The sequence below is a fragment of the Polypterus senegalus genome, chromosome 9 (genome assembly GCF_016835505.1).
Source record: "Polypterus senegalus isolate Bchr_013 chromosome 9, ASM1683550v1, whole genome shotgun sequence".
NCBI lineage: Eukaryota > Metazoa > Chordata > Cladistia > Polypteriformes > Polypteridae > Polypterus > Polypterus senegalus.
The window spans coordinates 51,764,536-51,777,153 of NC_053162.1; the positions used below are offsets into that span (position 1 = coordinate 51,764,536).

Consider the following 12,618-nt stretch of genomic DNA (forward strand, 5'->3'; position numbering starts at 1 on the left):
CAAATGGCTCAGTAGGCTTAAAGTAGACCCTTCCTGGCTCTTTCTCCTTATGTTTTTCTGCTGCCTTCTTCTTAGGCAAGCAGCCTTGCAGTAATTGGTTCAGTGGGTAAGAAACTTGGGAAAAGTCTTTGACAAATCTCCTGTAGTAACCACAAAAACCCAAAAAGGAGCGCAGTTCTGATATAGTCTGGGGTCTGGGCCATGAAATCACTGCTTCTATCTTGGAGGGATCAGTTGAGATTCCATTTTTAGAGACAATGTGTCCAACATAGCTGACAGATGTTTGGCAGAACTTGCATTTATCAAGTGATAATTTTAGTCCTTCACTTTTCAGGCGATCCAAAACCTTAAGGAGGCGCTCTTCGTGTTCTTCCAATGTTCGCCCAAACACAATGAGGTCATCCAGATACACCAAAACCTCCAATAAATTCATGTCCCCAACTGTTCTCTCCATAACTCGCTGAAAAGAGGCTGGAGCTCCCGTTATACCCTGAGGCATCCTTTCAAACTGGAAGAACCCAACTGGGCAAATGAAAGCTGTCTTTTCTTTGTCTTTTTCACAGAGAGGAATTTGATAGTATCCGCTTCTAAGATCCAACACACTAAACCACTTGCTTCCACTAAGGCAGGCAAGAGCGTCTTCAATTCTAGGGACAGTGTATTGATCTGGAATTGTACGTCGATTTAGGGTTCTGTAGTCTACACACATCCGTATTTGTCCATTCTTTTTACGCACTACTACTATGGGTGATGCATAAGGGCTCCTGGACTCAGTAATAATACCAGCATCCTTCAGTTTTCCCAAATGCTGTCTTACATCTTCAATGTCAGCAGGGGCAAGCCGGCGAGACCTCTCCCGGAAAGGTTTATCTTCAGTTAGCCTGATTTCGTGTTGAGAACTCTTAGCACAGCCCATATCAAATTCATGACAGGAGAAAACATCTTTCCTCTCCAGCAGCTTTTAAACTAGTCTTTTCTTCCAATCTCCGGGCAGAGAAGAATCACTAAAATCAAAGGAGTCCAAGGTCAACTGATTCTCAGCAGTCATCTCGCCAGGGGAGGAAATATGTGGCACAACCTCTACTGGGAAGATGTGAGCAATTGGCATACCCCTCTTCAAAGTAACAGCCTGATCGGACATATTCCGAACAGTGACTGTGATCCTTCTTGAGTGTTCAGCTGGAGTGTTCTGCACTTCTGGCCTCACCAATAATGCCTCAGGAAACCGTGGCTCTTCAGGATGATCCACTAGCAAAGTTTTATTAGAAAGTTTTCCTAAATATTTTGGAATCCCCCTAACTCTTGCCGTCTCACCAGGAGACAATATGACAGGCTTTGGGTGTAAAAACCACACTGTACCTTGGCTTAAATCATCAGTCTGGTCAGCTGTAATCCTCATGACCCTTTCAAAAGCGTCTTTCATGACGGGATGAACCACTAAAGTGTTCAGGAAATCTTTCCCAACCTTTTGCTTGCATGCCTCAATCAGTTTTTTTCACCACAGATGTATTTGTTCCTACTAGAATGGATGCTTCACCCTTCATTACTGGATCCGGACACACCAGCACCAGTGCATCAATGGCCTCAGTTACTCCAGTTACAGATCCTGGAAACTCGAGCCTCAAAGACAAACAACCATCATAAGGGTATTGCTGAGAACTTAAACCCCATATCTCCAAATTTCCAATTTCCATTAAAGGTAGATGCTTAAGGTACCTCTCATAAAAGGATCGATAGAGAAGAGTAACTTGAGACCCACTATCAAGTAAAGCTTTAGCATAAATGCCCTCTATCTGTATAGGAAGGATAGCGCTAGGCCCAACTAGCCCTGATGGGAGCACAGCTGTCTTTTTGTTTAGTTCATTGCACTGGGTGGAACGTGTCTTTTGAGGAGCTTCAGCCCGTCCCTCTACTGAGCCCCGGGGTAGTTTCCCGTCACCCTTCTCATTTTAATGAGTCGTTGATTCACTTTTCTCAAGTTCTCCTCATTTGCACAGTCCCGTTTAAAGTGGCCATCCTCTCCACATTTATAGCAGAAAATGTTTTCTCCTCCGCCTGCTTTGCTTAGAGCACTTCTCCCAGTAGTGGCAGCTAAGCTATGCATTTTGGGAGTGTCTGATGTCACTGGAGCAACAGCAGCAGACAGTAGACGAGCCATTTCACTTCTCAGTCCCCTAATTTCCTTCTTTAGCAGCTCAACCTCAGAATCAGCTGAATCTGTTTTGTCAGAGGCCACGGAGGACACAGTTACACTGGCCTGAACAGTACTTCTATTATGAATCATGTTCTCTTCTTCTCTCACTTCTTTTAGAAGTTCAGTGAAAGGAGGTGGTTCACAAAACTTGTGCGTCATTCTCAACCTAAGTGCCACCATGTCATCTGGAAGAGCCCTCAATTATTTGCTCAATACGAAGGCGATTCAATTCAGAAGACTTCAGTCCCCCTTTTCGCAGAACACTGTGTAGTAGCTTATCTAGCTTGATTATATACACAGAGAGCTTTTCCCCTTTTTCTTGGAAGGTATTTCTGAATTTCACCATCAGATCAGATGCATTCTCCGTAGGACCAAATGCTGTATCTAGAGCCTTCAGGTAGTCACAAGAAGTAGCTGAAGGATTTTCAACCTTCACAAACCTCACAATATCTGCTGCGGGCCCTCTAAGGCATTCCACTAGTCTCTGTTTCTTCACATTGTCAGAACACTGCCATTCTTCGAGAATATGTGTAGTGTGTTCAGCCCATACCTCATAGTCTTCCTCCCCATTTGGTGTAGGAGTCAGTCCAGAAAATGTGCGCAGTTTCCTGTAATTCTGTGCTTCTACTGGTGAGGCAGTTTGGCATTTCTGAACTAGTGAATTAATTGCGCTAACTAACTCAGTGTTAAGTGTGAGAGCTGGGGAAGCTACATTCTGTATGTCAGCTAAAGATTTTCCCTCTTGTTTCAAGAAAGACATAAGCTTAGTATGGAACTCTTCACCTTTACTACTGCCAGATGAAGGGGATGTAGCACTAAGTACTTGAGTGGACCATGGGCCTATTTCATCAGGAATTCCAATAAGAACTGGGAAAGAAATTTCAGAAACCCTTTTAGAAGTCTCTACTAAGACAAATTGCTCCCTACCTGTTTTATCACTGCATCGACCATGCACTTTTGTCTTGCCAGTTCCCTTAACTGTGTCTAGCACCCTATATATAACTGTGTCTGTAATGTCCAGTGGCACATTGCTTAAAACAACAGCATTCTCAAGTGCAACATTCTTCTCTTTACACCAAGCAATAATCTCATATACATCCATATTGTACAAACTTCATCAATAAACAAACAAACAAGTTTGGAAATGGAAAAAGATATATACAAAACTGCACAGTCGAGCACAAGTAACTTCAAAAAGGCAGAAAACACATAATGCTATACAGGAACAGTATTTATCACATTAGTGCCCACCAAAACAACCTTTTTTTTTAATCCCGGACGAGCCCCCACAAATGTAGCCCTCCCACCATTTAACTGGCACGTTATCTATGACCTAGGATGAAATTTCACTGGTGGGATCCACATTAAACACCTCCCAATACATTTTACTTCACACAATCATGGATAGAAAACAACAAACAAACAAACCAAAAAAAACATAAAACACATTTATTTAAACACACCGCTTATGGGATATTATCACAGTTAAACTTAAATTTGAGTTTCAGCACAAGTAAGGTTCACACAGAAATCAACAATAAATATACAGTATAGGTATATATATATAATAAAAAAAATCGTTGGCGCGCTTAGTTGGAGCTCATATGCAGTACATAACTTCACGTGTACTCACGGTGTTCTTTCAGAACTTTTCCCCACACTTCTCATTTTCCTCCTTGGTTAAACACAGAAATCTCACAGCTCCGTCTGGGATGACGCCAGCAACTTCGTCTTGATGCGGGCTTTATTTGCGTTCCCGGATTAGTTGTTGCCTCCTGTGATATTTCTGACCCTGCTTATTTGCATTTTCTCCTTCTGGGATAAATCATGTCAGACGTATTGCATGCCAGCTGTGCTCTCTGTGGAATGCGGCTGTGGCGGTCCTCCAAAAAAAAGTCCTTATCCCCGAAATCTGTATCGCTAAAAAAAAGGGAAAACGCGCGACTGTGCAGCCGCTTTTTTCTTTTTTTTTCAACAGGTGAGGTGTCAGCCTCTTGGCGCGCGAGTTCCCTTCCCGCTCTCTCGCGGCGCCGAAAGCCGCGCGCGCTCTTAGCATCAAATAAACACGTTTACTATTATACCCAACTAGGAGGGTGCTACACTTGCATGTGGTTAAAGAAGGTTACTCCTATCTTCTTAAAATAAACTATGCAACAGAAAACAGAACTTGTGTTTTGTCAGTGTAATGAGAAACTGGTATTATGGGATAACTACAGTATATATTGCTATCCATCCTCTGTTTCGCTGTAAATATATGATAAAAGTTAGTTATGCTGCCCCATAGATTTGACAACTTGGATTCATCTCCTGGCCAGGCCACTGTCTGTGGGAAGTTTGTCTATTCTCTCCATGTTTTTTTACTGGTCCATTTTTCTTCCACATCCAAAAGAAATGCATGTTGGAATTAGTTACCATCGTATGGCTGGGTATTGTGTTTTTCCATGCAATGAGGTAGTATCTTCACAAGGCTTGGTCAGATCCTGCCTGGATGTGGATGTTGGACTGGGAATCTAAGCCACCTAATAGTAAAAAAGCAGTTTTAAGTAATACACAGATATACTACTGTTTATTTATACTCTCCACATATTTGTGTTGGTTTTTCTAAGGTTTCATTCTACATGCCAAACCCTGAATGGATAGTTTAAATTGATGAGTATATTCATACATAACCTCTTTTTGTACTATACTTTTCTGCATGGTAACCCTTTGCACACCAAGCAAATGAAATTATGCAGCTCTTAAAGGTTATCTTATTTATAGTGAGCAAATATTTTAACACCTTGGCAGGCAAACTGTTCTTCAGAAAATTTAAATTTGTAATTGCTTACAGAACTGTTACAAAAATTTGATCCCAGAACCAATTCATACATTTATTGAGAAATACACTCCAACAATGCCCCTTAGTTTGTTATTTCCTCTAATTTCTGCTAGAATAGCAGTTCCCTCCTGAAGACACTGTTGAGCATGTTATACAGTACTTTATATTCAGATCTATTTTATGGTGGTCTCATATATTGAAGAAAGAAAAAGGGAAGACAAAAGAACTATTTGAAAAATAATTTTCATACATGGGAGGCAGTCTAAGGGCTTAACTATGGGTAACATGCAGAGTCAGAGGTTGATGAACAGTACTAATGCCTTTTCTCCCTCTTCCACAGACTACCCAAAGGAAAGCCCAGCTAAGACTCCACTCACTTCTGCTGCTAAGTCACGCCCTCCTACAGACCTAATTTCTGAGAGGCTTCCCCTTCCTGTCCTGCACCTATAAAACCCAAGCACTCCACTCTAAATTAAGTCTTTTTTTTTTTTGGCCCAGTACTTTGTCACTACTAGTTTTCTATTTTTGAATGTTAGCGAGAATATACAAGGTGGAACCCCCAAAACTTTATCATTCTCTCTCTGTTTCTTCCACAATATACATAATGATATTTAAGTGTACAATAAAAGAAAATAAACGTACAATAATATAAAGGATACAAAAAATGGTATACAATAATGAAAAGAGAAAGGAAAACAATTATGGTTTGTAAAGCTAATGATGTGGCAACAAAATACAATGGTGAAACAGACAGGGATTGCACCTTTATCTAGGCAATATATATATAATAAAAAGATGAAATCCCAGAGCAAAAGTAAACTTATCAACAAAAATTTTATAAAAATGTAAACAGCAATATTAATAGGAACAATATAATACAAGCAAATTAAAATAATAAATTATAGGCACATACTGTATAGCACTAAAGATGCACAGATGTGGCAGATGAAAGTGAAGCTGTAGGCTATAATAAATTAGAAGATATCAATGTAAAAACTAATTCTTTATTATATATAATATTGATTTGTTGTGGCTACAAAGAATAAAGTTGGTTTAAATTTCAGCCAACATGTTTCAAAAAGCCATCTTCTGTTATAAAAACATCCTTCTTCTTCTTTCGGCTTCTCCCGTTAGAGGTTGCCACAGCAGATCAACTTCTTCCATATCTTTCTGTCCTCTGCATCTTGTTCTGTTACGCCCATCACCTGCTTGTCCTTTCTCACTACATTCATAAACCTTCCCTTTGGCTTTCCCCTTTTCCTCTTCCCTGGCAGCTCTATCCTTAGCATCTTTCTCCCAATATACCCAACATCTCTTCTCTGCACATGTCCAAACCAACGCAATCTCGCTTCTTTGACTTTGCCTCCCAATCGTCCAACTTGAGCTGACCCTCTAAATGTACTCATTTCTAATCCTATCCATCTTCATCACACCCAGTGCAAATATTAGCATCTTTAACTCTGCTTCCTCCAGTTCTGTCTCCTGCTTTCTGGTCATTGCCACCGTCTCCAACCCATATAGCATAGCTGGTCTCACTGTCGTCCTATAGACTTTCCCTTTCACTCTTGCTGATATCCATCTGTCACAAATTACTCCTGACACTCTCCTCCAACCATTCCACCCTGCCTGCACTCTCTTTTTCACCTCTCTTCCACAATCCCCATTAATCTGTACTGTTGATCCCAAGTATTTAAACTCATCCACCTTCGTCAACTCTACTCCATGCATCCTCACCATTCCTCTAACCTACCTCTCATTCACACACATGTATTCTGTCTTGTTCCTACTGACCTTCATTCCTCTCCTCTCTAGAGCATATCTCTACCTCTCCAAGGTCTCCTCAACCTGCTCCCTACTATCGCTACAGATCAAAATGTCATCAGCAAACACCATAGTTCATGGGGACTCCTGTCTAATCTCGTCTGTCAACCTGTCCATCACCATTGCAAATAAGAAAGGGCTCAGAGGACATCCCTGATGTAATACCACCTCCACATTGAATGCATTCGTCACTCCTACCGCAGACCTCACCACTGTCACACTTCCCTCGTACATATCATGTACAACTCTTCCGTACTTCTCTGCCACTCTCGAATTTTTCATACAATACCACAACTCTTCTTGAGGCACCCTGTCATATGTTTTCACAAGGTCCACAAGGATGCAATGCAACTCTTTCTGGCCTCCTCTATACTTCTCCATCAACACCATCAGAGCAAACATTACATGTGTGGTGCTCTTTCCTGGCATGAAACCATACTGCTGCTCACTAATCATCACCTCACTTCTTAACTGAGCCTCCAGTACTCTTTCTCATAACTTCACACCGTGGCTCATCAATTTTATCCCCCTGTAGTTACTATAGTTCTGCACATCCTCCTTATTCTTAAAAAAATGGTACCAGTACACTTCTTATGCCACCATCCATACCTTGTGAATGTAATCTTTAGGTAAGTCATTAATTTACAAGTGTTTCCTGAAATCAATCCTTAACCCTGCTTATCGAGAACAGAAATGCAGAGAAACTAGAGTCTATCCCAGAAAGTCTTGGGCACAAGAAACAATCACTGGAAAGGGCACCAGCTATACACACATCAAGGGACAATTTATCATCAACAATCCAAGTAACATGCTCATCTGTGGACTCTGAGAGGAAACCAGACTACCTGGAGAAAACCCACACAGGGCACACATCGGTACCAGTACACTTCTTCTCCACTCTTTAGGCATCCTCTCACTTTCCAAATTCCATTAAACAATCTGGTTAAAAACTCCACTGCCATCTGTCCTAAACATCTCAATGATTCCACAAGTATGTGTCACCTGGAACAATGGCCTTTCCATTTTTCATTCTCTTCATAGCTGTCCTTACCTCTTCCTTGCTAATCCATTGCACTTCCTCATTCACTATCTCCACATCATCCAATCTCTTCTCTCTGTTGTTCTTTTCATTCATCAGCCTCTCAAAGTACTCTTTCCATCTGCTCAACACACTCTCCTCGCTTGTGAGTACGTTTCCATCTTTATCCTTTATCACCCTAACTTGCTGCACATCTTTCCCAACTTGGTCCCTCTGTCTAGCTAATCGGTACAGGTCCTTTTCTCCCTTCTTAGTGTCCATCCTCTCATATAACTCATCATACACCTTTTCTTTAGCCTTCATCACCTCTCTCTTCACCTTGCGCCTCATCTCCTTTTACTCTTGTCTACTTTCTGCATCTTTTTGACTATCCCACTTCTTCTTTGCCATCCTCTTCCTCTGTGTACTCTCCTGTACTTTCCCATTCCACCACCAGGTTTCCTTTTTCTACTTCCTCTGTCCAGATGTCACGTCAATCACCCTTCTTGTTGTCACCCTTACTACATCTGCTGTAGTTTCCCAACTGTTGGGTAACTCTTCACTATCACCCATTGCCTGTCTCACCTTCTCCCTAAACTCAACCTTGCAGTTTTCCTTTTTCAACTTCCACCATTTGATCCTTGGCTCTGCCCTCACTCTCTTCCTCTTCTTGATCTCCAGCGTCATCCTACAGACCACCATCCTGTGCTGCTTAACTACACTTTCCCCTGCCACCACTTTGCAGTCTTCAATCTCTTTCAGATTTACTCTTCTGCATTGGATGTAATCAATCTGTGTTCATCTTCCTCCACTCTTGTACGTAACCCTATGTTCCTCCCTCTTCTTAAGATACATATACACCACAGCCATGTTCATCTTTTTGGCAAAATCCACTATCATTTGACCTTCTTCATTCCTCTCCTTGACACCATACCTACCCATCACCTCCTTGTCTCCTCTGTCCCTTTCACCAATATGTCCATTGAAATCCACTCCAATCCCCACTTTGTGATCCCTTGGGTACACTGTTCATCACTTCATCCAACTCACTCCAAAATTATTTTTTCTCCTCCATCGCACACCCAACTTGCAGGGCATATGGACTAACAACATTCATCATCACACCTCCAATTTCCAGCTTTATAATCATTACTCTGTTTGACACTCTTTTCACCTCCAAAACACTCTTGACATACTGTTCCTTCAGAATAACCCCTACTCAATTTCTCCTCCCATCCACACCATGATAGAACAATTTAAATCCACCTCTGATCCACCTGGCCTTACTCCCTTTCCATTTAGTCTCTTGCACGCACAATATATTAACCTTCCTTCTGTTCATCATATCTGCTAACTCTCTCCCTTAACAGTCATATTGCCAACATTCAAAGTTCCTACCCTCAGTTCCACTCTCCTTACTTTCCTCCTCTCCTCTTGCCTCTGGACACGTCTCCCCCCTCTTCTTCTCTTTCTTCTTCTCCTGCCAACAGTAGCCCAATTTCCACCAGCACCCTGTTGGCTAACATTACTTGTGGCAGTCGTTGTTAACCCAGGGCTCGACTGATCTGGTATAGAAATTTGTATTGTTTTCCGCATATTGATTTGGCAAAATTTTACAACGGATGCCCTCCTTGACTTAACCCTCCCCATTTATCTGGGCACAAAGAAACACATTGGTTTGTGCATTCCATGTGGCTGGGTTCTGTTATAAAAACCTGCTTATGGAAATTATTTCAAAATATCAATATGTCATTTAAAAAAACAAACAAATAAACCAAAGGTGTCATACCTCATTTATGAAAGTGACTATCATTGAATGAAATGAATAAATAATGCTAACAGAGATTTACAAACTAAGAATACTGAATCAGACAAAAAAGAAACTTTATTAAGTATAAGTATAAAGGTACAGACTGTTTATAAATGGTAGAGTAAACTCACCCAAACATGTTTTTGTATTGGGCCTAGAAGGAAGGAAGAACCATCAACCCAATAATGAAAATAGAGGTAATAAGGATTGAATTAGCAAAGTAAGGAAGCAAGGTCATATATCTCATTTAAACCCAGCAAGTTAATAATTTGTATACCCAAAATACTTCCTTGCTCAATTTTTGTTTAATAAAATCATTTTGTATGGAATATGGTTTGAGAATCTCCAAATCCGCAATAGCATGGTTAGTAGTAATGACATGTCTGAAAAAAGGATGTTTGAGTGAACCTGTTCTAATATTAGTTTTATGTTCATCAATTCTGTGTCTGATGGACCACATGGTTTTTCCAATATATATTAGTGGACAAGGACATTCCAATGAATAAACTACCCCTTCCGTACTACATTTATAATGATGTTTAAGTGTGTGAACTCTATGTGGTGTATTAAAAATGAGCTTTTAGAACATAGAAGGTTTTTGTAAATGTGGGAGAAACTTGTGAAGGAAAAGAAGTATGAAGATGACTTTCCAAAAAAAATAAATAAATCTTTGAAATCACAATTATATAAGAAAACAAATATAGGAGGTTTAGAAAATATCTAACAAAGTGCTAATACATGCCAGTGTTTTAATACAATCTGCCATATATGATTTCTGTACTAATAATATTTTAGAGCACAAACAATCTGGGTATTCATGATTAAATTTTAGGAGATAAAAACAGATCTCTGTTACTATGTAAATCTTTTTTAAAGGAGGAATTAACACATTTCTTAGAGTAACCTCTTGGGCAAAAATGCAATTTCTGGTATATAATAACACTCTGAGACAGGAAGGGATGTTGTCACTAACACTCTTGTCTCTTCCTTCTGCTGCTTGGAGAAGATGCCCCATGAGGGCAACAGACCCAATCTTCTTTATGCCAAAATGATTTTCTTGTTTCAGTCTGAACCACATAAAGGCGACTGTTCCAGAAGGAGGCGTCTCATTCTTGACCTGCGCCTACTACAGGACCAAACTCCTCAGACAGACCCTTAGCAAAGAGCCATCAGAAACAAAAGTAAACCTTAATTTCCACTAATGTTCTTGATCATGTGATGTACCATTTTGTTAAAAGAATGCAGCTGGATCTACTTTATTTGTACCTCTGAAAATTTTTAAAGCACACAGGAACCGCAAACTGGGCACATACCGTATGTGTAATTTTTATTTCAGTTTCTGCTGAACATTGGTTGGCCGACACATGCACCACAAACAAACAAGCACCATTTGGAGTGTGCACATATTCATAGGTGGGTGAACTACTGATTGTTATTTTACATCATTATAGCATTTTTCATAATGAGAATTAAGTGAATTTTAAACAATTGAGATTTAAAATCAGAGTATTCAAAACCTGTATATAGAAGGATATACTGTAAGCTTGCAGATTGAGCAGTTTATTTTTTTTTCGTTTACAGTGAATGTGCCTTCTCTTTCCACTGTGGATATTAACTCACAATTTTAAAATAACAAAATATTTAAGTATTTAAACACTTTATGTAAAATGTATTCTTTAAAAAAAAAGACAGATGTACAACACAGTTCTTTACTGTTGTATCATTTAAGTATTCATGTGCTTTAATATTTTGGTTCATGCTTCATCTGATGACATTGTGTTGTATAGTACCAGAAAAGAGAAAACGCAGAGGAAGTTGGAAGGAGGGTTTTGGAAGATAAAAATGTGAAGATAAACTGGAAGAAGACAATATATATGAGGTATAATAATCATCAGGATTCAGATGTTAGCCTGCAGGGAGAGCTATTGAAGAGAGTTGCTAAAAATAAATATCAAGGAACAATGATAACCCAAGGTGGAAAATTAGATGTACAGATAACTCTTAGATGGAACAATTGAAAGATGATATCAGGAGTATTTTGTGCTCAAAGAATTAAGTTGTTACGGTGAAGGTTAAAGGTAAGGTTTTTAAGACAGTGGTAAAACCAGCAAATGATGTAAGAAAAGGAGTTAGATGTGGCAAAAATGAGAATGTTGAGATAGATATGTGGAGTTACAAAAAAGGACAGAAAAAGAAATGACATAAACAGAAGCACAACAAAAGTGAGAATGATATCGAAGGTTGAAGTGGTATGGACATGTCATGAGGATTAACAATGAATATGTGGGCAAAAAAGTAAAGGAAATAGAAGTGCAGGGGAATGGAAAAGGAGAGAGTCCAAAACAGTGGTGGATGGATAAAGTAAAAGAAGATCAGATGGAAAAGAGTTTGATTGGTGAGGAGGTGCAGGGCCAAGTTGTTTAGGGAAAGTTGATCAAGCACATCGTCCCAGAATAGAGATGTGGGAAAAGATAAAGAGGAAAAAGAACAAGAAGATGTGCTATAGCACTAGAATCCCTGAGGACCCGGAATTGAATCCACAACCTCTTGATTATGAGACAGCAGTTCTTACCCCTGCACCAGCCAAGCAGATATGTCTATTTCGTGTCAATTGATACTGTATTTGGGATTCAGTTTTTACACATTGATGGCAAACATGTAAATTGAATAATTTATCTTCTCTAGTTGTATCTTTGAGAGAAAGCACACTTGTTTTGTTATACCTTTTGTGAAAGTGTTTATTTGATATTTAGACTTCAGCCCTCACGTATTATACACTTCACATCAGCATTTTATCATTATTACTATAACGTGAAAAAAGTTTCTGTTTTAGTTATGTGTTCAACATTTTTTGCCTCGCATTTCCTGCCATCCTACATTTACACAAATCGTTATAAACACGGGATACACGTACAATGTATGTATTCCAAATAACAAAATATTATTTACCCTATACA

General features: G+C 39.6%; 1 protein-coding gene across 1 annotated transcript; it reads right to left on the reverse strand.

Annotated features, from left to right (window-relative positions):
- Positions 1–2,375: 2,375 nt before the first annotated feature.
- LOC120534861 (paraneoplastic antigen Ma1-like) lies at positions 2,376–3,296 on the reverse strand. Its single transcript, XM_039762375.1, has one exon. It carries the CDS (start codon positions 3,294–3,296, stop codon positions 2,376–2,378), a length of 921 nt encoding a protein of 306 aa, XP_039618309.1.
- Positions 3,297–12,618: the final 9,322 nt, after the last annotated feature.

Excerpts from the sequence above, each read along its gene's own strand:
- LOC120534861 (XM_039762375.1), bottom strand. The coding sequence starts at position 3,296 with ATGGATGTATATGAGATTATTGCTTGGTGTAAAGAGAAGAATGTTGCA.